Consider the following 25,683-nt stretch of genomic DNA (forward strand, 5'->3'; position numbering starts at 1 on the left):
AACTTGAACAGATTATGAGAAAATTATGTAAAATTCTGAATTAATATATTTTTTTTATTCTCTTCTCTGCAGCATTTTCAATTGCAGGGAGGATTTTTTTTTAAATCCCAGTCACTGCCCTTATAGTTGCAGTCTATAAAACCATTGTGCATAAACAAACTTTTTTTAAAAAAAAATTTCATCACAATCTTCTTTAACATGCCATTTATTCAAAAATATTATCCTTGCTGTTGTGACAATGAGTGTCTGATTTTTCACTAGTAAGTAACCAAGAGATGGCTGTCGTGGTTTTAAACCAGTAACTAAAAATTTACTTATTTCTTGCTGTGAGATATGGATTAGAACAAGAGCAAAACAGGCTTAAAACTTAAAAGGAATAAAGAAAGTTTATTAACAAACTACAAGAATAAGAACACCAGAATAAACTTCCAGAAAACCCTTTTATCTCTTACTACTTGACCATTCCTTTGTACACATGACAACATAGAGACAAAAAACTTTAGAATTTTGGTGGTTAAAAACAGTCCCAATTTTTGCTAGTCTTTTCATCAGTCTTTGTAGAGAAACAAAAGTCTCTTTCTGCTAATCTATGGAGTTTCTCACAAGAAAACTATTTCTGTTATAGTTTCCTATTGCCCTGATGCCAGCTGCCCGGAAATCTGTCATCAGATTTTCTTGTCCCATTTCGCATCACTCTCAGGTGTGTATGGACCATGAGTCTAGGGATGTCATTTTAAGGATGAGTTATTCAAAGGCAAAAGTCTTTTTCATCTGTCTCTGTGAGCTCCTCTGGAAACAGTTTTCTCATTGCTCTCAAGGCTTCAAAATCTTTGCTTCACCCTGTTCCAGCACTTTACTGTATTACAATTACTCTCTCTTTTGCTCAAAAATCCACACTTTGAACACTCCATTCCTCCCAATATACTCTGTCAAGAATTAAAGGAGTCTTTTTAAACTACTATTGTCCATCTCCATAGCTTTAACAGAAAGATATTTCAGCTGTAAAGCATTTCCTTATTCTCTCTTCCCCATTTAAAACTTAACTCTTTTCCTCACTGTTTTTGGTGGTTTTATGATGTCTTCTTCATGTTGATTGTCTCTCTCTCTCTGTGTCCTTCTGGGAAAAAAGAGTAATCTGTACATTTTATCCAGGTAGTAAAAGAATTAAAAGCTTTAGAAAAGCTGCAAGAGTTCATGGTGTCAGGTTTCAGTCCAGCAGCAGAAACTGAAAACTAAACCAGGCTGGCCGGCTCTGTTTTCTTTTCCTTTCCCCGCCTCCTTTTGTCCTCTGCGGCCTTGTCTTGGGGGGGGGGGGGGGGGGCGGGGGGAAGGAGGCCACGACAGAGGCCGGAAACAAAAGAGATCAAGAGTGCTCTGACTTTACATCTTAAGGAGTTGTTCACAGGTTAAATTCACTTTTTAATGGTCAAAACTGCTGTCAGTTCTTAGAAATGACTGATAATTGGTCAGGAGGAAAGACTCCCATCAGCCACCAGCAGTTTCAACTTCTTTAGCTCCCAAAGCTATCTTAAAGATAAAGCCGCCCCATGACAATGGCTAATGCAGTAATTAAGGTGATCAGTTTGGTTCATTAGGCAGCTTCTGATGTATACTCATTGCCAATATTTTGTTCTTATGTCTTTACTTCTGGCCTTAAGCGGTAAAGGTTTGATTGCGTTATCTGATGGACCTGTTCTTCTGTTGGTCTTACCAATGGATCTGTTGGTCCTCCTTTGGAAAGATCTTTGAAAGGAGTTACTAGGGGAGCTGAAAATGCATAATATTTCATTGCCTTCACTTTTTTGAGTTGAAGTACATTGGATATTTCTAGGACAATTTCTAATTAACAAAAGATATGGTGTAAGCTTTAAAACAATCATGCAACTAAGGTAAAAATCAAACATTTCTCTGTAGTTTGAATGATTGTGATAGTGAAATAAGTTAGTTAATAAGATGTAAAAGGTTAAATGACCTCACATTTTTAATAAATTTTCTTGGACAAAAAGTGATGTTAGTTGACAGAGCAAAATTCTCTCTTATGAATAACACTTAACTTGTTTGTTAAGACAAGCACATTGAAAGAATTTTCATATATGTATCGTGAGTGATTTCTGTAACCTTAAGTGATTTTCACCCGTGTTTTCCTGAAGCTTTTCTGCATCAGTAATTCTGTTTATTTGAAGCCATTCATCCTGAGCTGTAGCCTTAGCAGCTTCAACAACAAAGCGGACAGTTGTTCAGAGGAGCTCGTCTTTGTAGTTCTATGATCCAGCGCAATTTGTCTTGTAACACCTCAGTTGCACCTACCAACATTCAATCTGCAATACATTCAGTGTCATGTTAACATAATCTCAGTTCCCAAGGAATTTGTGGTCAGAGGAGGCAACACAGGGCTGAATTGGTTGTACTCTTGGTCTAGAGAATGGATATGAAGCACAGACATTGCGACTTGTTTGCTGTCATGGAATGAGGCCAGAACCTTCCAACTCTGTATCAGTGGCTGAAGTTTTTGATTTGTTTTTTTTTTTTTTTAAAAAAAAAAGCTAAACATAAATGAATTACTATTAGAAGACTTTTGAAATACATTGACAAAAGGTGAGTGCTTTATTAAGTTGGGACCAGACTGTCCACATTGCTAATGTCTTCATTCTGATGTAAACCATCTCCTTAAGACTGCAAAATGGAAAAGATTATTTCCTAAATTACTTATCATGCTGCTGTATTTCTGAATAATTCCCCTATTATTTATAGAGGTGTCATTTTTTTTTTTGCTCAGACATTTAGATATCTGTGACTCAGGAGTGGCCATTATGGCAAAGAGGAAATTGAGGATGTGGATTAAGACAGTCTGAAACACCAGGAAGCCGTGGTTACATTTCCTCTCCTGCTCCCAAAATGTTGCTTAACTTTGATAGGCTGTTTTCTGATATCATGTTTGCTCACGTATGCCACCAGTCCTGCTCTTAATCTCCTCTGGCCTTTTAGTAATTGTTGGAGATATATCAGTTCAGAGTTGAATGAACTTTGATCCCAGTTTGTGGACATTTATGCGCTAGCAAACTGTGAACTGTAATGACCCAATTCTTCTCTGTAAAATCTAGCCTTCCAGTTTGGTATGCAGATGGAAAAATAAAAGAAGATCATGTAGACCTTAAAAGTCTATATTAATCCTTTGAAGCTTCAACCTCTTGAGTACGGATCTTACTTTTCTGTCTAATGCTGCGCTTAACCTATAGGAAAGACGTTGACCTGGGTAAATTTTGTTTATGAATCTTTTATTAGCAGGTGTCTTCAACTTTTTCGTTACATCAGGAAAATTATATGTGCGTGTTTTTCAGTGAGTGACTCTCCAGTGTGAAAAATTAGACAAGTGTAAAGGAAACAGAGATGTAGTACTGAAAGATGACATGTAGAGGAGGTTGAAACTAAAAGGCTGGAGCGGTAATATGAAGCTGACTCTTAAACAACAAAACAGTAAATCAGCTTGTGAGATAGCACTGAATACAGTCACAACACTACAAGAGAATACTATAATTATTCAGATTTCAAAAAAAAAAAAATAGAACTTGAACAAAACAGCCAAAGTCAAGTATCTCTGCATCTTAGCTAGGAGGAACTTAGAAGCTGTCGTTATTGTTCTGCTTTGAGGTGGTTTTTCCAGGACCAGGAGAAACAGTTTGCAGTGTGGTTATAGATAGCATGTGAAGTGGAGGAAAGAAGACAGCAAATTACTGTTAAAACTGTAACATGTTCTTCTCTAATAAGAGATAAAGCTTTAAAGTAATTGATACAGTACACTAACTTCCCTACTCAAATATCCTAGTCGTCTTATAATGGAAAAAAGGCCTGGAAAATATCTGCAAAGATTTTAGCAGATGATCAGTGAAGTAGATAAATATTTCACTAACATTTTGTCTTGCTTCAGAAGATTGATTGTTGTTACTATTACTGCTATTTTCTCATCCGCTTGCTGAGATTTGTTTGTTTGACTTATTGCCTAAGGTAAACAGTCTTGATTACAAGAGCAAATACTGTATTGTCAGAATACAGAAAATTACCATTTTGTAATTGACAACAATTTATAAAAATTCCAATATACTGTCTCTTTTTGGTTGCTGAATTTTTCTCTTGGTTTCCTGGTTACTCTTGGAATAGTGCTCCATAGTTCTCTTAATTCCTGTAAGATAACGAAAGAGAGCAATAACTTGAGTTTGTCTCCTGGATTTTTTCTGTTGTTATGAGCTAGGCCTTGAGAAAATGTCTCCAGTACAAACAAAATCTACTGGCCAGCTTCCTCTGGTGATTTGCCACTATGCTAAGTATTTGCTGGTATCTTTTTGACATCTCTGGCTTTATCTGACAAAAAATAAATTATTTATGAGAGCCCACTCCTGGTTTGTTTGTCTTGTTGTGTAGAGGATGATGTGGGCACACAAAGCAGTTGAGAGGCACTTGGCCTTTCCAAGCCTGGATTTCAAAGTATGAGTATGAAAAGTTAATCTCAAAATCTTACTTTTCTTTTACAGTCTCTCTTCTGTTTCACTTAAAATAAAGATTTGCTGTTCCAAAGTACATTGTTTAATCAGTGTCTGCACTGTGGATTTGGGAGGATGCCACTTTTTTCTATAGCGTATAAATCAGGTTGAACCTCTGTTGGGGTAGATGCTCATAAGTACTTTTAGGTCCTTAGTCAGGGTTAGTCCTTAGTCAGGGTCAATCCTTTGAAACTTGGAAAGATGGCTGTTTTGGCTCCTCATCTATTTAAGATGGCTGATTGGATTGTCTTGGTAGAAATAGGGAAGGTCCTGTGCTTTTAGTACTTCTCTTGATTCCCTTTAGCAGTGTGTCAGGTTTGGGGTATTCAGGTGGAGTGAGACATCAGAAAAACTCAAGTAACTGTAGCTTCTTGCTAATGTCCTGATCATCTCCAAAGGGCCAGCTTTTTTGCATTTAGACTGTGTATTTAGACTCTCAGGAGGACTGAAGTTGAGCTGTTTCCCCACGAGTGGCTTTTAAGCCATACCTTGCTAGGTAAAGCAGCAGCCAGGTTGTTTGGTTAAGTTTCCTGCTTCAGGAGAGGCAGATTTCTGTTTCTATCTCAGATTGGGAATGAGGAACAATAGCAATTGATGACTTCTGACTAGGAGGTGACCTTATTCCTTTCACCATTCACTTTAATTTAACCTCTTGTAGTGCATTGTGGTTGCTGATGGCTGGGTGAACAAGCTTTGTCTTCATTAATAAAGCATTACATTGTAAAAATTTACTTAAATCTGTTAATAGTGTTTTAAATAGTCTGACAGTTATTTTTTGTTTGTTTTAGTTATATCTTCAAATGATAGATATATGCAGTCTAAAGTCAGCATAATCTTTTTAAAATTGAAATTTAACAATAATGTTTCCTTATTAAGTGACAGGTGTTGGTCTTTTTAGTATGACATTACTAATGTTAGTATAAGCACAGATTAATTGCTTTTAACAAGTCATCTAAATCATGGAAGTTTTTTAATTGGCTTTTAGTTTACCCTATTTAAAATCACATCTGATTTGAAAACAAAAATCTATTTTTAAATTACATGTGTAGGTTTCTATAGTATGTGTGCTTTCTAACTACTGTTTTTAGACATGATCATTTAGAAATCTAGGTATAGTAAAAGTTTCCTATGTTGTGTAATAGTGAAAAGAATTAGAAAGATTTTTTTCAAGCCTGAAGGGCCAGGAGGTTTTTTTGTGATGTGCTTATTTTACCTAGTTATGATTCAATAGGCTGTGATTTCTTAAAATGGTAAGTCACTTCTATTTCTCACTTGGGATAAGTAATTCAGTACATTTCTGGAATTTAAACATCTTTCAAATGGGTCTACTTGACTTTTGTTTCTTTGTAAGTCTAGTAAAGTCATGATTTAATTTCTGGTTTGCGTGTCACTTCACTTTGCTGTTAAGATCTGAATTTGGAAAAAGATTTGAAAAATAGGTATGCCAAATAATTTAAACACAGTGATTTAAATAGCTTGTAAAGTAAAACTTGGCACTCCTATAGATTATCTTTTTATCAAAGAGAAGGGGTTTTTTTTAGAAATTAATTTAAAAATCACATACAAGAAGTATGGGTGTTCTTTCCCTTTCATTTCAATGTAGATCATATTTTCTTCAGCTTTCTCTTCAGAATATGCATTTTAAATTGTGGGATGAAAGTCACATACTTGTGTTAGATAGTTTTCTTTATTTTCAAGGATGGTATTTGGGCAGGCAAGAAGGATGCTTTATTTATTCTGTCATCTTCTCTGCAATCTCTACTTCATGCTCTACGTGATGTGATGGTTGCTTAGCAATCCAAGCTACAGACTGCAGCAATAGTTCTGGTATTTTTCTTCAGTTTTGCAACCCTTTTTTTTCTGCATTTTTCTTCTGCAGAGGCTACTTTACTGTCTGTTCAGGCATGCATTTTGGGGAGTGAAGAATTAAGGTTTGAAAATAGACCATCAAATGTACATGTTGGTAGTTTCTTACCCTGTAATGTACCTTGAGACTACTGTTTTCTGGAAATAAATAATTGTTTTTGTTTCAAGGGCTCTCTGTATTTGTAGGATATTTATTTTTTTAAAGCTAATATAAGAAAGCTACCTGGAAAATCCTTGTTTATTGTAGCATGTATTTGCTACATCTGGCCCTTCTGCACATGGCATAATGTCTTCCAGTGAGTGGGTACCTCTGCTTTATTCAGAAGCCTGTTGAGAGAGCTGGGTTGTCTTCATTATTCTGCCATCTCTGAATTCTATTGAGCAATGTTGGCAGTAAAAGTGTGGCCTCAGATTGAGTGTGTCTGTCAGTGTGGGATTCAAGCAATTACACAGGCTCATCTATAGTTTTATAAATTTTGAGCAGATGATCCTGAGGCTGCAGATTGTATTCTTCCTGCAGTAATGAGAGTAGTGTTTTTGGAGAGATTGTCTCCTTGCATTTCAGTGGAGCTATAGCTGGATGGTGTTATGTGTGATCTTTCAATGGGAGGAAGTAAGTCTTGGTGCTTTTCTGTTGGACAGATCTAGAATTGTTTGGGGGAAAAAAAAAAAAGAAAAAGAAAAAAAAGGTGGTTTCCAAGCAGTTGTGAATCCTGAAGCAACAGAGACTCAATACTCGCAGATAAATGAACCAGCCTCCCTTTTTGTAGACTTCAGCTTTCCATCTTATGATTGAGGACCACTGCTGGGATACTACACCTATTCAATTTTCTTTTGAATAAACAGAGAATTTAAGTCTTCAGAATTATCAGTATAATGCCTCATGGTAGTACAGTATATCAAACAGGATTTAATCTTTGAGGAATTGTCTATTTGTGATTTCCACAGCTCATCTGAAAGTAGCAGGACTTTCTCTTATTTAATAGAAAACTAAATATTCTGCCCTTAAATTTATTACTTCTTGCAAACTCCACAAATAATCAAATCAGATGTGCAGATTTGAATATTTGTTCAAACATTTTCATGTTTTAAGAGCTGAAATAGCATAAAATAACTCACACTACTCATTTGTCCCATCTTCTAAGGAGCTTTCAGTGTTCATGTCTGTAAAACATCAGATTCTACAGCTTTTTTTTCTAGTGCTAGAGCGTTAGAGGCATGGCTCTTGCATTTTGCAGACAAGCTATTATGTTCCTTAAATTGTGGAGTACTGATTTTTGTCAAGAAAATTTCAGGTCTTCTACAGACTCTCCATAGTGTTGTATCTACTCACCCTGGCTAAAAAAACACACGGTACATTTAGTACTTTTTGTCAAAACTATGTACTTTCTTGACTGCAGATATAAGTGAATGAACACATCTGATCTGCAGTAAAAATGCTGTCTATTTTTAAGAATACATGGAGGCAGTAAGCCTCATCTTTTAATACTAAAGTACATGCTAGTTAAAGACCAATCTATTGCCATTATTTCATCCGTTTCAGTTGCTTTTAGGCTATATGTGTAATGCCAATGTATTTTAAAATGCTTTTTTTAAGTACTCTTTTTATTGTAGAGTGACTGTGAAATGCTAATGTGAACGACTGAGGAAATTCTGGTAACAAAAAGCAAAATTGCAAGCCTTTTATTAAAGAAAATTCCCTACCACTGCCTTTGGTTGCTATTTCACCACTTTTCCATGTGGAAATGGATAGCACTTGCATAACAGAGTAATAATTTTCCTTTGTTAAGCTGTTTTGCTTTATAATAACTTGTGCTTTGATTGCATTTGATTAGGTTAAGACATATTTAGAAAGACTTGGCTGCTGGGTAATGCCATCTCCATGAAAGAAACAGTTTGTAAAAACCTGAGAAGTCAAGGATATTTGGAACAGGATGGGAAGATTAAGTTTTATAAAAGCACTCTTACTGTCTCCATTCCCTATGTAATTACAACTAGCCTTAGTTTATACCAGCTAGATGTTTCACAATCACATCCATCTCAGTCAGGAGATGGACAAAATTTTCAGAGTCTAGTGTACTTTCTTCTAATTTTCAGCTGTGTACTATGTTGAGAAAGTAGACCAGAGCTGAGCAAGGTGTCAGAGTTGTCCAGGGTTCAGAACTCCAGAAACATTCCCACCAATTTCAAACCCCTATCACTGCCATTGGTGGTTCAGTGTGGGATCCCTGGACTCGCCACCTCCATCCACCTCTGTCGGCAGCAGCAGGAGGTACTGCCTCCTCCCTAGGCTGCCTGGATTTTCCTTCCTGTAGGTAGATTTTCTTTCAAAAACAAGAAACTCCCAGAACCCTTGTTACTTGGCCAAGAATAAGCCTTTCTTAAACATCCCATAGAACGCTTGTTCCCCAGAATTAAAATTTACAGGTTGCAATTAACATTGGGGAATAAGGGAAGAACTAATTTGGACTTGTATTTTGAAATTTGCTCTGACATCTTGTAATGTAGTTTCTGATTCTTTTAGTTACTATGTATAACTTGGAGGTGTCAAACAGAAAATTTTTGTTTTCCTTCACTGATGGTATCATGGACTGTAAAAGCTAAACACCCTTCCTGTTGTAAAAATACTCTATTTATTGCCACTGAAACATGCTTTTCTATAGCTGTGTGTGTTTTAAGTAAATTTCTGTTAAATTACATACAAGGTTTACATTTGTGTATTCACTTGACCGTACATCACAAGGTTGGAAAATTGACAGCTATTTTTTTAATCTTGATTTTATGCTAAGAGATCTAGGTCTGTTTTAAGTTGCATAAGAAGTTTGAATTGCATAGGTAATTTGAGTTTGGAGTTCTCAACACTTATAATTTGCTTATAAAGTATATATGTGTAATAATGGAACATGGCATAATATTCTAGAGTGAAACTCAGTGAGATGCACTCAGAGGCTCACCTTGAAGATAGTAGGGAAACTGATGTTGACAAAAGACCATTTAATATTGTACAGAAGTAGTGTTTTCTTGGCCCTATTGAAAACATCTTCAGAAAGGTTGCTTATATTTTTTTCTTCCTAGAAAGAACTTTCCTAGAAGTAAACATTTTGCTAACAATTATTAGGTGATAAAGGGGAAACTGTACTCTCTTCCCTTAGGAGGGCAAACAGAACTTGGATAACAATGCACTCAAGTAGTTTTAAAAAGTGGATGATGCATGGACTATGCTTTTTAACATTTTAAGTAAAATTTTTTGGAAGTCAGCATTGCTTTCATGACAGTTCTAAAGAGTTTCAGAATTTGTTTGGTCAGGTGTATTTATTTGGAGCAGAAATGACTGGAAAACTCTGGATCACAGCACTGCATGTAGAGAATTTCACCATGATTGTTGTGTTTGGGCTTTGAAGTAACAATATTTTGTTGCAATTGCTTGGCTGACTCCATTGGAAATAAATTTGTTGTCTTGCTTTCCTTGGAAAAGCATGTTAAAAGCTTATGCTGCTTCCTGTTGGAAAATAGCAATGAGTTACAAAATTAGCACATTAATGCCAATTATAAATATAATATCACTCCAGTGGGAAATTCTCCTTTTTATTCAAGAGAATGCATACATGGTGTGAAGACTTCAGCTACTCTGGGCACACAAACATATAATCTCTATTCACAAATAGCTGACAAGGCAAGGAAGAAAAATTTGGCTGAAAAGTCTCAAAATCAACATTCATCCTTAGGGAAGCAAATGTAGAGTTTCTTGCTGTATAGAGTTCTGTCAGTGGAGCTAAAAAGGTTAAATATTTTTAGGCTTTGCACTCCTTAGAGGGTCTAACTTTGGCTCTACATTTTATTTTGTTGGTATAAGTTGCTGGATTGCTTCCTTTCCTCATCTTTTCCCCTTTTTACTCCCTTTCATAAATTGTGCTGTTTGAGATAGTGCTTATCTGTGTGGGAGGTCAGTGTACAGAGAAAGGGGAAGCCTCTATTCTTCAGAGGCTACTGTTGCCTTAGAAAAATTAATTTCCCAGCCAAGGGGAGAATAGGCAATGACTAGGCAATGCATTTTGTCTCTCTTGCTTCTGCTTTTCAAAAATAAACTTTAAAAAGCCAGCAGATAGTTAACAGTCTTGTCATGGAAACCTGAAAGTGGTGGAAGCTGGCAGAATTAATTCCCAAGTATTGTGTGTGTATCGTGCTAGAGGCAGAATATGGTGCCCTGAGCAATGGCAGACTGGCTCTGTGCCACATTCCCATTTTCCACTTTTCTTGGAACTGCTCCTTTGAAGATCTAATTGGATGGTGCCAGGATACTCTGAAAATAGCTCAGCAATAGCTCCCACTGTTGCTGCACCAGATTTTGGTTTATTTGGGGTGCAAAACTTGCACACAAACATTAGGTTGTATCACAGCTATCCACAAGTTTAGGCCAGTGTCCAGAAGATACAGTATTTTTTAGTGTGGATGTTTCTAAACTACTAACTCTCTTTTAGACTTACCTGTGTCTTTCAAAAATATTTATTCACTTGATTCCCCTTGCCTCCTATTTTTTTAAAATCTACTGTTGTGTGAGGTCCGGTGCTGAACCTCTTAACATCTTGCTATAGACTACCCAAGTTAAGTGTCTTTCCAGATATTAAAACAAAATTATTTGACCAATCTGAAATGGAGTGGAATTTGCAGGATGAGAGACCAGGAGAAAGGTGAATTTAGAGAAAGATTTTTAACTGTACTGTCACTGAAGTTTTTCTTTACAATTGATCAAATGACAGAATTTAGAAATAAATGTTTCTGCAGAAGGCTTCGAAGTAGCTACAAATACAAGATAATGAATGCTGCTAGAATGATTTGGGATATGATGTGCTTACTTGCCAGTGTTTTAAATTTTTACTCTGTTAACTGTTCCTGCTAATTCTTTTGATTAAGAAATGAATACTCTGCAACTTTATTACATATTTTAGAATTAGTCTCTAGAAATTAAGTTATTAAAAAGTGGATTTTTTAAGTGAAAATAGTTTTTGCTGCTGTTTTCTACTTGCTTTGTTAGAATAAGTGGCTATAGCTGTAGTAATTAACAGTGGATGTGAGAGGATTCTTGATCTTATGCTTTAAAGACAGAAGGGAAAAGGAAAATGTGTGGGAATGGAGTGGGAATAATATGGGTTAAAAGTATCTGTGGGGGAAAACTGGAATGATGAATTTGGGTACAGGAGTGAGAAGTGGCTTGGTGGAAATTTGTGTACTCGGAGAAAGACAAGATGACGAGATGCACTGTGTAGTACATATTTGAAAGTGTGAGACAGAAAGTCTAGACAAGAAAGTATGTTGTAGGCCTAAAATTAATCAGAGTTAAAAGAGAAGAATATTTCTGTGACAGTGATATCAAGTTCTCAGAAGTGGATAAAGGATGAAACCCCAGTTTTGGAAATTGCCTTGGGTGTGGCTGAGAGCTGAAGTCCAGAAGAGTGGGAAAGCATCCTCCCTCCATCTCCACTTAGCGTAACGAGTCATGACTTTTTTTGTATTTTGCCAGCTGATTTTTCTTATGAAATTTCTCATAATTGCAAAAAGAGAACAACTTACTACGTTGAGGGTTTGGTTTTTTTTTTAATTTAAAATAAATTCTGTAATTTTGAAATGTAATGGGTTTAGCAGAGTTGTATTTGGTAATGCAGATAGCTTTTGGACAGCTTTGAGATCCCTCTGCTCTGCACAAGAGGAGACAAAAAGTTTGGTGTATTTAAATTAGTAGTTTAGTGAATGCAACTGAGGAAAGAAGGTACAGCTGTTCTGTGTTGGGGAGGGACAGGGATGGCACAAAATCAAATAGTTACAAACTGGCTTCACATTAATCTAGCTGGAAACAAAACGTGGTGTTATTGTTGATTGCAGGAGGACAGAAACGGCAAGAAACTGAGCTGCTTCTGTGAGCTGGTGTGTGTTGGACTTGCTTGTAGTAGCAAGGTCTGTGGGTTCAGGATGTCCTTTCTGGTGCTGTTCCAACTGACTTCTTTTTCCTTTAAAACCATTTCATTGGTTGGTTGATTTGTATGACATGACGTGTATTTGAACTGCTGAAAATTAGAAGTATTCTTAATATTTACTGATTATGTAGATAGCTGTATGTATTACTTGAATGCTACTATTAAATACTTAGTGTAATGCTTTTTGTTCATGAGATATGACACCCAATATTAGTGGTAATGTTTTAGTAAATGTAACTCTCTTCAGCACAAATGGACTGCCAAGAAAACTGTCTTTTGTGGTGCAGAAACTGATTATATAATTTTAAAACCATAGCATTAAAATGGGTAATAAAAAAAATCTTGCATTAAGTTTTTTAATGTATGCATTGAAAAGTGTGTGTATATGAACATATGTTGTGTATGTGTAATAATGTATGGCATTTCCTTTCTTAAATTTCCCCAGGTATATGTGGAATTTGATGATCTTGAATGGGAAAAGCGAGAATGGGTTAAAGTTTATGAAGATTTTGCAACCTTCTTGGTGGAGTACCAGCTGGTCTGGGCGAAAAGAAAGGACCCAAGCCAGACTCAGGGATCAAAGATCAAACAAATTCAATGGCCTGCATTGGTAAGATACTTCAACAATTGCATGTACTAAAGGATTTAATTCTCTTTAATTCTGTCCTTAAGAAACTGTCTAAATTACTTCAGTAATTTAGATGATGGGAAGTGGTGAGCATGGAGGGGGAGAAGGGTAAGAAAAGGATAAGAAAAAACTAGTAAAGCATGATTGTGTTGGAGGGGTGGAGTGATGCGATAATAGTCACTCATCTTCGTTTTTGAATCAACCTAAAGCACTGCAAAAGTCGTCTCTGTGCAACATAATAGGATTAATGTCACTTTACATAGTCAAAGCATCTTACAAATATAAACTTAACAGTAACACATCCTAATGCTCTGGGGAGGATTGAAATCCCTTAAGCTTGTGATACCCTCAGCTTCCACAGAGAAGGTATCTGAAATTCAGGTCAGAATTCAGAAAGATAAGAAAGATGAAAGAAGATTAATCAAGTAAGTGGTAACTGTTTGCCTGGTTTATGAGGTGATATTTGTGACTCTATTCTTTCTGGACTGGTGCCCAAGCATTCAAAGCTTTTGAGATATCTGCTAGGAGGCTGTGCGCATTTGTGGCATATCTTTAGATATATCTGATGAGAAAATCTAAAAAGCAATAAAGATGTATGCCTTTTTTCTCCAAAGAAACTAGTAATGCTATCAAAGACTTCAGAAGAGCCAAACAGACGTGAGATTTTGGGAACCTACCATATTGTATGGTTTTGCTTTGTATACAGTTGGGGAACATTCCTCACAGACTGGTGGGTGAAAGGGGACGCCAACAAATTTGTGAAAATGGTGAAGGGAAATCTTAGATATATTTGATTATAAGCTTAATATCTCTAGCTTTACACTATTTTTTTTAGATATTTACAGTCATAATGAATTTAGATTATGCTCTTTTTTTCCTCTGGCTTTTGCCTTATCTGTTTCCTTTCAATATGCTCTTCATATTCTTGTCTCTGGGCATCTGATGGATTTTTTTTGGAATGCTGTGGTGGGATAATTTTTTGAACCTGTGGTGGGAACAGTCATGCTGAAGGTCATGAAGCAATCTGGTCAAAAAAGCCATAGATGATTTGGGATCGACTTACTCCAGTTAATATTCCTACTTGACTCAGCTTGTATGTTTGTGCTAATGTACTTGAGTAAAGCAAGCTAACTTTCTGGATGTACAGGCTGAGTCATATATATGCTTGTACAGACAAGTTAGTATATATCCTTGAGCAAGAATTTTTAGTTTTCGGGAGCCATGTCGTTTGCTCTTTGAAGCCACCCATCTCTCCTTTGTTGAGATGGGTATTTTAAAATCTGATAAAAACTTAGTATCTAAGCACTGTGCTATTTTACATGCTTTTAATCTCACCCTGTAGGATAGATTTCTACAAAATATTCTAGTCTGGCTGCTGATCCTGTCCACAAGTTGATATATATTTGCTAATGTGTGAAAGTGTTTCTGTTAAATCTTTCTCCTAGCAGACTTTTTTTTCAAACTTCTTCTGGTCCAGCAAAATGCAGAAACTTTTATCTTCCATCTCTATTTTATCAATTCCTTTATTTTTCTTAATATTCACATTCTTGAGGCAGCTGATAGGCATGAGAAGGAAGATTTTCAAGAGATCTGCCCCCTGCTTTTACAATTAAAAAACCTGAAATTGTATGGTCTGAAGTGAGGATCAAATAACTTGTCAGGTCATAGTTTTCAGATGTTCAGGATGACAAGTTCTCAGCATTTGTACTTAGCCTGTCTACAGATGTTATAGCAGTTATTTCCTGAATCAAACCCTCTAGTCATCCATTCCAGAAAAAACATAATTGAGGAAAAGTACAGGTACAAGATATTGGCTGTAGTTAGAGCAGATTCCTTCCGCAGAGACCTACCAAGGTTTTGCTCTGTATCCATTGTGACTCTGAGCACATCATGGCATGGGGTACAGTGAGGGTGCTCAAACTAGCATGGAACTTTTGGGTTTTGTTGCCAGACTTTCAAAACCCTGTGGTGGATTACAGTGGATTAGCTCCATGAAGGTTTGTGGTGGTGAGTTTGGGTGGGGGGGGAGGGGGAAGGGGGTTGTTTATTTTCCAAAACAAGACTTAGTAAAAATAAGAAAATATGAAAAAGATGGTAAAAAATTTGATTTGCCAGTAGTAGGAGTATTTTCACTTTTATGTGAAATCCTAAGTGTGGATGTGTTAATATGCACATTTTGAAAAAGCTGAGTCTTGATGTAGCCTTTAAAGGAAAAGTCTCAAGCATTCCCATGCATGTGAATGATATTGAAAAAGAATCATACCAAAATGGAAGTTTCTGGTACAGCTTTATTTTGGATGCTAATGTAAATGCAGCAAATAAATATTTTAGAATATTTTATGTAGTATTTCTCTAGGATGTTTGCCTTCAGTGGAGTGAATGAAAACTGCTTATTTAGATGGTTCTTATCACCTTCTCTTCTTCTTTGATTAATGTACCTTGTATTTACCGTATGGTATTCAAACCTGATCAGAAGAAAAGGTCTGCAATTGCTGTGGGGCTTTCTGTGGGTAGTTATCAGTCTAGTGTCTGAGTACTTCAAAATTTCTGATTGCTTTCATCACTCAGCTGTATGATATGATGTAATCTCCACTTTATGGATGAAATTTCTAGAATGCAAGTTGTTCAGAAATGTTGCTATTTTAAAATGGCTGAGTGCCTGAGGTGTAGCTATTCCTGAAAGCACAGCATCCATTGACCTATACTTTAAAATTTTAGGCTTTAAGATTTATAGTCAGGCTGAGAAAGGGAGGAGATGGGAAGTACTGTCTCTTTCTCCTTGTTTAGAAACTCAGTAACAGGAGAGACTATCACCTGAATTCAGTTGCTCTCATTTGGAGATTATATTTTTTTTAAGTGAAGTTCCTGCTTTAGGTCAAGAGTTGGCTGTAAATGAACCTGGACCCCGATAACAAGCTTCATTGTGATGGCTTTGAATGGATACTTAGGCTACTGGGCAAGGGTGAGAAGGAGGGAGAAACTGTAGTGCCTCAGGTTGTATTCAAGCTGTAATCAAATGCTTTTTCTTCTTGTGAGATTATTTCCTGGGAGCCCTAGAGGACTTGGCTGCCTAGCTGGTATAATTGGAAATCACCCTGCATGTGAGGTGTTTGCAGTCATAGAAGAAAAGACTGTCAAGAAGCCTAAAGAAATGGCAATAGTGATAAGTAATGTCAGTGTATGTGTAGCCTGGATATTGGGGAAGAGGGATGTTTGGTAAACAGTGCTTGTTGTTTTCCTTAAAGTAATAGAGATTTTTTAGAGATGTTAATGCATGAGAAAACTTCTTGGCCAAAGTGTTAGCACAGGGAAAAAATGTATGGATTTAAAAAAAAGTGTAGGTAAGTGGAAGTGAGTGGTGTATGGCCTTCCCACATTAATGGATTTTAGTAAGTAGTCAAGATAAGGTGTTGAAATTGAAGGCATCAGTTTGGGTTGGTTAATAAGGGGGATTCATGTCACAAAGATACAAAAATATGGGAGTGATAGGCTCAAAGTGATGGGTTGGGGGAATACACCAGGACTTCAAAAATGAGGCAGCACTAGGTTTTGAATTTCTCAGAAATAACTTTGCATAAATTGACATTGACATGAACAAAATTTTTTGACCTGTAGGTAGGTAAAGAATTGTTGTATTTTTGGGAGAGTAAATTAATTTACCTATGTAGAAATAGTTTGGATACTATGATGTTGGGGGTTCGGTTTGTTTTTTTTCTTTTTTTGTACTTATGGGGTCTTTTCCCATAAGTTATTAGGAAATTAACTATTGGGTACTTATGAGTACTTCAGAAAAACAAGAGTAGCCAAACTCAGAGGGGAGGGGGATACCTGGAAATTTGAACAGGCAAAAAAAAACACGAACGAGGAGTGGGGGAGCTGCGGGGAGCTCTCGCTTCTGGGTTTCGGAGGAGGACAGGCAAGCTGTTACTTTACTGCGAAGAGAATTCCCTGTCACCGCCGGAGCCCCCATTCGGTACTGCTTCGTCCTTTCTGTGGGTGAGCTTTTGCTCGTAAGAGCAACCATTGGACTGAGACCTTATTACCAGCTACCTCCCTAAACGAGAGACCTATCCTCGTGTGCTCGAGTGCCCGGGATCTTGGGCTCGCCCCTCTCTGCCCTACTGGGAGCCAGGATGCCGCTATCCCGTCCCTGTTGCTCTTCGGAGCTGCTCCGAGCTTTCGCTGCACTGTAGCTACCCTGCCTGCGGAGACATCCCGTGGTTCCAGCCACAGCTCTGGAGTTTCTGATACATCTTGTCTACCACCCTGGGTTTTGTTTTTTTTCCCCTCATTCCTGCCGGCCCAGCTTGCTGTTTCCGTAAGTCCTGCTGGAACACCGGGATAGGCTGCCCCAGGGAGGTTTGTGAAAGAAAGCCTCTGTTCTATCCCTTTCTCATCTCCGCTGAGACACCATTACCACGTGCTCCCCGAACCCGCGCCACAGCGCCCCCTGCAGCCGCAGGGGAATCACCGCACCTACCCTGTCCACAGGGAGTCACCAGCGCCCCTGTCGGCTGTGCCCGGAACTGCATCAAAGGAGAAAGTGCCTGCGGCTAAAACGACTGAGTTCCTGTTGTTTGCTCTTAATACTGTAATTGTTGTTTGTTTTATTATACATACTAGTAAAGAACTGTTATTCCTATCCTCATATCTTTGCCTGAGAGCCTCTTTAATTTTAAAATTATAATAATTCGGAGAGAAGAAGTTGGCATTTTTCATTCCAAGGGATGCTTCTAACCTCCCTAACAGTCATATGTTGTTAGACATATGATGTTAGAGATCAGTGATAAAATCATGCATATGATATAATTCAGTCTGAAGTCTTAGGAATATGGTTGTATCCCCTCAGCCGCTAAGAAGGGAGATGGAAGTAATGTGTGTGGGCAGGGCAACAAATTGGAGCCAAGGTTTTAATATGGACTGAACAGAATGCTTCTGTGAGCTCTCAGTTTGAATTTAATTACTGCTTCTCTAATTGCACATTAAGATATCTAGAAATAAAGCATAGAAGGAAATAAAGAAATGACAAAGGATAGAGGCAGCTAGAGACATTTTAGAGACTATTAGAATAATGTGCAGAAAAATTTTAAGGTTAGACTTACTAGCAGAGGGCACTAGGGTAGAAACATAGAGAGACAGAGAAGTTCCCTGAACTGGTTTTTTTTTTTTTTTCCTTTTTCTTGGATGTGTTCAAACGTACTCTGGGCTGAAAACCCAGACAAACCCTGGGAGCTCATGCCTGTGGCCCACTGGGGCCTGGGCTTGATGCTTTCCAGCACCACAGGGACTGAAAAGAACCTGAGTGAGCCAAGCTGCACCCCATGAAAAGGACTTTTTCTGGATTTGCCATCTCATCGAACAGTGAGGGGTTTTATTGTTTAACATTACTCAATTTATGTTAAATAAACAGTTTTTTCCACTTTTCTCCAAGGAAGTCTTCCCAAACCAGTTGGGGGAGGGTGCTGCTTGAATTTGCTTTCTGGAAAGATCCCATTCGGAAGTTCTCTCCCAGATTTGCCCTAAACCTGGACAGATGATAATGAGTCTGAGTGTTTTATGTGTTCTACTTGGTATGTCTTGTTTTGTGAAGTATATTACCTTTTTTTATACCTGTAAACCAACCAGTGGTGCATGTGAATTCAGTATGAATCCATATATAATAAATCAGAAGAAACTGTAGTAGTTTGTTGCTCTGAATATGGAGACAGTGCTTCATTAGCTTTACAGTACTTGCCTTGTCAAACCAACAGATTGCCCTTAGTCTCAACTAATACTGAGGTCTGCAGTAACTATCACTCCCAGTTTTGGGGCTGATATACAGCAAGAACTGGTTCTCCTGCAATTTTGTGTTTCTGAGGAATATATAGATAATAGCTAAAATACATTTCCATGAGGAGACCCTGAATATGTATGTCTTTTAAGGTAGGGAGGCTGGAAGAAAAACTCAACCTCCCCCCTGCCCCAGTAACAAAAAGAGCATGTCCCTCTTTCTTGGAACAAGTGAAATCATTGGCTTGAACCAGTGACCAGTGAACCAGTGAAAGTGAACCAGTGGCTTGAGAAAAGTCTTTCCTGTCTTTCTCTATGCATGGCTCTGAAAGAATATAGAGTTTTAGCCGCACTTATAGAAAAAACAGGGACAAGAATGAATTTTCACTGGCAATGATGAACCCTTTTCCATTGTGAGAATCTGGAGCTGACCTACAATGGCCAGTGCCAGTGGCACATGTGGGACTGTGGGCCTTCAGTCTGACTGTCATGCTAATGATGAGGTCATGTTGCAGAAGAACGAGATGAGGTTTGTTTTAGGTGGTAGTAGATGTGTTAGATGTGAATGAGCCCAATGTGTTCATGTGCTGACTTCGTGTTAGGGCACTTGGTAGTAAAGTATATGAGGAGAAGCATTCCTGGACACATGGAAGAGAAGACTTGTGCTCTGACCTTATGTAGCCCTTTCCATTGTCCCTTTCTGCCCCTCTGTCCCAGCTGTCAATTGCAGAATCCCTTTGCTTGACTGCATTTTGCTTCAGCTGGCTTGATTGTGTTGGATTATGAAGCAAATACTTTTAAAGTGCCAGTTTATTGGCATTTGTGTCATGATTAAAGAAGAAAGTGTACAGTTTGTACAACAAGCTTCTACAGGGCTTCCAGAGGGTCTTGAGACAAATTCTTTATTTTTCAGCACAATAATGGAAAGTAGAACAGGTTCCTTGTTAATTTCTGTTTATTCTGTGACACACTACCACTTTTTCACTTTCTCAAGGATTTGTTTTCTTCTTTGTCTTGATGATCTAATTATAGCATTTCTGAGTAAGTTTCTCTTTTATATGTTGATCCCATGGCTCAGATTGATCCCTGTCATAATCAGGAGCTTCTAGAGATATTGCTGATGTTCCCTCTGCATATTCAGTTACTTCATTGCAGCCTGTTCTCTCTGCACAATGAAAAATAGAGGTATGCACTGCCAGATACTATGATTAAATCCTCAGCAGACACTCAAAATACTCCAGCAGTAAAAAGAAATTAATTCACAAAGGATTACTGTGTATATGGAAAGAAAGGCAGAGAGAAGACTCCGTCTTCTGAGTCCTAAAAATAAGTAAAAACTTTGAGGATATTTCAAATTTGAGGGGAGGAAATGCTGTAGCTTTCAGGGAAAACAACCAAAAACTAACAGTTTTTTTTTTCAGTTACTCCATTCTCTGCATCAAAATTCCAGTGCTTGTGTCCCTTGGTAATATGGGGTAAAGATAATATATATGCAATAGAGGAGAAAATGCATGGAAGCTGTTAGCTTCTTGGAAAACCTTAAGAGTTTGGGGAAGAGAAAATTTAAGTAACTGACTCAGCAGAGCATAAATGACCTGATTTTTGCTGCATTGTGAAAGACAGTAATATGCAGAAACAGCACTTGGAGATGGTTCAAAGATTACTTTGTTGGCGAGCACATTACTGTAATATTCCCACAGAACATAAATGTCTCAAGCAGTACCACATTCTGCTTCTTTTAAACTACTGCTTATTGGGAGTCAGTGCTTTCCATGCAACCTTCTAGGGAAAGGCCATTACCTTCCCAGGACATGCCCCAAATGAAGAGTAATAAACTGGAATCTATCTCCACAGATGCTTTGTTATGAAATATGAGTGTTGCCCCGTGGCTTCCCACTCTGGAAATGAGTGATAGGGTGGAAAGCCTCACTGCAGTGCTGTTTTCTATGTGACCCTGGTGCTTTCTGTGCACTTTACACTACTGCACTGGTTGTTTCAAAGTTTTTTCTCTTGAGATATTGGCTAATGGTAGGCTTCCTTTTTGCTTTCTTGTTAAGCTTGCACTTGTAAGGAAGCAATGCCTATGCTTTTTTTGTGTGAAAGGATTTAGTTTTGTAAAAGCATGCTTACATATATAAAATAAATGAAATACTTTTTTGTAGCTGAGTGCTGTCCTAAGAATAGTTCTTAATGTTAATTTCATTTATAGAAGTTACAGAATTCCAAACAAACTGAGTATTTTCTGGATGTCAACAGTAACCACAACTCATGTTGATCATACTGGCCTGGGAGTTGCCATTTTGGCAACTCACCTAGAGAAATCTGCTTTAGTATGTCAAGCATCCTGGATGTCTTTGTACCTCCAGTTCTTTCCTGCTAGTAAAGCACTTCTTGTTTTCCAAGGGTTGTGCCAGTTGAAAAACCTTAGATATGGTTTAGCATCCTCTCCTCAGCTGTAACTGAGCGATACGCTCAGCTGAGTATGCCTCTGTCTCTTGCACCTGTTCCAAAGTCAAATAGCAGTGAAATGCTGGCGATGATTTACATGTCTTTCTGTAAAAGACACATATAAAGCATCTTGAGTTTCCGTATTCAAGCCTGGCACTTGAAGCAGAGTAGTTGAAGCCACAGCTGCAGGGTGACTGCTTGCGTATTGGTATTTTTAACTGTTGCTGAAACCTAGACTGGTTTGGTTATACTCCTGTTGACAGCCCAGTCAGCTAGACTAGAGTTAGTATCAGTGTATCTGAACTGTGTTCGCACTTCAGCACTTCAGTGTTGACCTACTGCACAGCTTCTTTGTGTAGAAGAGCCACGAGGTATGGTGGATTCTCTGGAATTCACTGGAAAGTCTTAAGTATTTGATTTCTTATTTTTTTTCAACAGAATTTGAACAAAATTTTCACTTGTGCTGAAGAAAAATTACTTTGTAGCTGTCTAGATCATCTGCACTTCTTAAATTGAATTAGAAAGATCAGCTCTACTTTGGAGATACCACAGTGAGCAGGATAATGGCTTGTGGATGAAGGTGGTTATTTCAGCACAGTGTTGTAGAAATTCAGCTTCCAGAGCTTGAGCTTTGGAAATTGAATGTGTATCTCCACCAGACTCATCACTCTCAGTCTTACTTGTTGCTGTTTATATAAATTATGACTTAGAGATCTATATATTATATATATGTGTGTGAGTGTGTATTTATAGATCATGTGTATAGAGATCTACACACAAACATAATATTTTTCTCTATATGTTAAAAACATTTTAAAAAGCCTATCTTCTGAACTGTACCTGTTTGAGAGTCTATACAGTGAGGAAGAGATGTCAGCATGGTACTTGTCCTCCATCCCAACAGTGGCTGTCTAGAGTGAGGAAAGCTGTGCCAAGACTTCCATCCCCAGATACTGCTCAGTGTTTCTCTTGTGATGGCAGGAGGAGTAGCTGGGCTTTACACCTGTGGAATCCACTTAGCAGCTAATTTTGAAAGCCACCTACTCTTCAAACCTCTACTGCTGTTTCTGTGCATTAATAACTTGTCAGCTGTGCAATACTGAAGCACTGCTATCATCATCGTTACTTGAGTAAGATATTAGAATTTTACGAGTTTTGTGATCTTCTTTCCCAGAATTCCAGCAGTTTCTTCTGTCCTTAACAGTGAATACAATGATGTGTTGTATAAAGTCTCAATATCCAACTTGCATATATAGGTAGTGTGGAAAACCCACCCAAAACATGAAGAACTTTTTCTGTAAATGGTACTTCAGTAGGTTACAGGACTGTGCGGATGCATAGGGCCTGGTGCATTCCTGTTCCTCCCATTCTCATAGAGCTGAGACACTGGCGCTTCAGGTGAAATTCATGTCTCAATAAAGTAAAAATGTTGCAGTCAGGACCAGACACTGTGTTTTCCTAGTTTAGGTAAAAGTTCTGTATTTTTCAAATGAAGGAGGCTTTTTTGGTGTTCCTAAGAAAGTGTATCCTTCAGCCCCTCCTTAATTTCGGTTGTTGACATACAAACAAGGCAACTGTTGCTGCATAGGTCTCTCACTGATGCTGAAAGGGCCATGGTGCTACCTCCCCTTTTTGGCAATGTGGCTTAAACCTACCTCAGTCTCAGATCCAGAATCTCTGTCCCCTCCATTACAGAAATTATTCTTTTAGTTTGCACTAAGCCCTTGTGAATTAAGCAGTTCACATATATGTGAGAAAATGAAGTGCTATTCTTTATTTCCATTATGCATTGTCTGTACTTGTATTGTATTGATAATTTCTGATTTATTATATGTTTTTTTGCTTCATTTTGTCATTCTCAGGGCTCTGCATTTGAAAACAATTTTGAAATGAGATGTTGCTAGTTACCTGCCATTAACAGAAATTCCTTTTGCTGGTGGATGTTGCAGGCCTTCAGTTATGCTAAAACAGGCTAAATCAAATACTTGGAGAAAAAAGTCATAAGTGCTAAAACATTATAAATGGGCTGTCAGTGATACATTTATCATGAGCAATCTTTTTCATACATGGCAGGTTCTTGATGATGGGAAAAGACAAATTTTCACAACAACCTCATACACTGCTGAAGTTATTCTAGCAACAGTTTGATGTTTTACATCTTGTATGTTTGTTTTTTAAATTTATCTTAACAGCTAAGGAGAAAACTGAACATAGGAAAGTTCAGGAACAGACTGTCAGCTTGAAATATTTAACTTAAGCACGAGCAGAGCAGCTCAGTAGAATCTGTATTTCGTATTTTTAGCACCCTAAACTTTCTGTCAACTTAATTTTGTAGCAAAATGACTATCGTGATTTTTTTTGAAAAATAAACCCTGAAGTAGTAAACCCCCTAGGTCCTCTATTCCTGACTTCACTGTCACAAGAGAGGTCTCCTGAAGTACTTCCCAGTTCTTTCCAGGTGCATTTTTGTATGGGAACACGTTACTTTCTGAGCTTTGTGTTGCACCATTTATGTTGGCATGGATACGATCAGTGTTTCTGAAGCCCTTCTTGGATTTGGTGGCTGTGCAGTTGCCCCAGCTGGGCAGGAGGAATGGAAATGTTGGTTGGCTGCAGGTCATATCACTCATGATGACTTCTAAGATGTAGTTACTGCCTAATCACAGATTACCTGGAATTGTGAGGTAGTATTGATGAGTAGAGGAGGATAAAAGAGAAGGCTGCTGGAGGCACAGGTTGGTTTCTTCTGCTGAGCAATTTTCCTGTCCTCACTTAAATATTCATGTAAATGGGGGAAGGATGTACAGCGAAACCTTGTTTTGGGATTGTTTCTTTCCTCCCTAACTTATCTTTACTTCCTTGCAGTAAAGCCTAAGGTTACTTGAAGAATAGTTATTGTTAAGTCTTGGAGGTATTGTATCTTATTTAATGTGCACTGCATGTTTAAAGCATTGTTGCATACACTATCTATAATACCAGAAGGTGAATCAATAATAAGAACTATAAATTTAGGGCTATATAAAGTCTTGGGGAGCCAAAACAATTTCAGGAAAGTATTTATTAGGCTGATTTTGTAAGCAATCAAAATAGACTCCTACTGATCAGGGAATTGATCTTTGTTTGAAAGTAATACCCTTTTGCAGTAATTAATACTTTACTAGAGAAATATGGCAGACGTCATCTAACCTTGAGTAAGTCTGACTTCTTATTTACAAATAAGTGAATTATTAACACAATTAATGATATAGTGTTTATTTTTTGTCAACCAATTCTCAGAGGGTCCACCAGTCATGGGTAAAAAAAAGTATTCGGGTTTTTTGTCTTTTATTACATGCTTCTGTGTTCCATTTTGACTGTTTTATGGAAAATTCTCCGTCTATTAGTTAGCCGATTTTTTAATAGATCTGTATAAGAAAAAAATTATTCTTACATATAATGCATCGTTCCAAAAAAATCCTATTTTAATTTGAAATTTCTCATCAATTTTGTGTCTAGGATGTTGGGTAACTACCTCATTTCTTTTAACAAATGATGCAAAATTATATTTATCTTCTTGGCTCTAGTTTCAGATGGCTTTGAAAAATTCTTATATATTTAATTCGAAGGATTTTACTGAGATTTTAAATGCATATACTGAGTTGCTGTAAACAGTACTAGTACCAGCACAATAGGAATAAACTACTGATTCATAAGGCTGATTGTGAGTGGATAGATGTTGTTGGAATCACTGAAACATTTAGATGCATCCTGAAATGAGCTGAATAGTGCTTCTAACCATTGGCTGATATATTTAGTTATTTTGAAAGTATTACAAAACTTTGTAGTAATATAAATACAACCAAAATCTCTTTATGTGTTGTACAGAATTTTTGCATTTGAGTGTAACCAGCTTTTTAGGGAACTATGTTCCCATGTGTTTTGGTGTATTTGCTGGAATAGGATGATCTTTGTAGGTCCCTTCCAACTCAGCATATTCTGTGATCCTATGATTCAATGTTTTGTAAGGCTTCAGTGTTCAGTAAGGCTTTCCCAAGCTAAAGCCCATTGGTTTTGTTTCCAGAATTTCTATTTGTCCACATATGCTCTTGCTTGTAGTAGTACTTTTACTATTCTAAATGACAGTACTTTTAGTGCTTGTAGTCCTTTAGTCCAAATTATTCATTAAACTTTTTTATTTCTTCTAAATTTAAAATCAACTCTTTTTTTCCACATCATGATTACATAAAGTGCTACAGAAATGACAGTATATTTTCGTAGCTTACAGAAAGGAGAGTTTGAAGATGCACCATGTTTCCTTTCAGAAATCTTGTTAGTAGTGCATTGTACATGATTGCAGAGTACATGAGTGCATTGTACATGATTGCAGAGTACATGAGGAAGCATGAACACCTCTGTAAACTGACTGTGTGATGTTGCTGGGATCAGATGCTTTACTGAAGTTTGAAGCAAGATGCTAATCCTTTTAATC

At 37.4% G+C, this 25,683-nt stretch overlaps 1 protein-coding gene across 4 annotated transcripts in view; it reads left to right on the forward strand.

The window, feature by feature from the left end:
* The window catches only part of JMJD1C (jumonji domain containing 1C), a 167,959-nt gene that overhangs the window by 40,938 nt on the left and 101,338 nt on the right, over positions 1–25,683 (forward strand). For 3 of the 4 annotated variants that reach the window (XM_014261523.2, XM_088059403.1, XM_088059402.1), the window contains exon 2: positions 12,816–12,980. In XM_014261523.2, coding sequence (XP_014116998.1) covers positions 12,816–12,980 — 165 coding nt within the window. Of the gene's footprint in view, positions 1–12,335; positions 12,351–12,815; positions 12,981–25,683 lie in introns of those variants that run through there. The other variant, XM_088059404.1, reaches the window with a different exon arrangement.

Source organism: Pseudopodoces humilis, chromosome 9 (genome assembly GCF_049639895.1).
Source record: "Pseudopodoces humilis isolate 2021_Gansu_Grassland_sample_001 chromosome 9, ASM4963989v1, whole genome shotgun sequence".
In the NCBI taxonomy this organism is placed as follows: Eukaryota; Metazoa; Chordata; class Aves; order Passeriformes; family Paridae; genus Pseudopodoces; species Pseudopodoces humilis.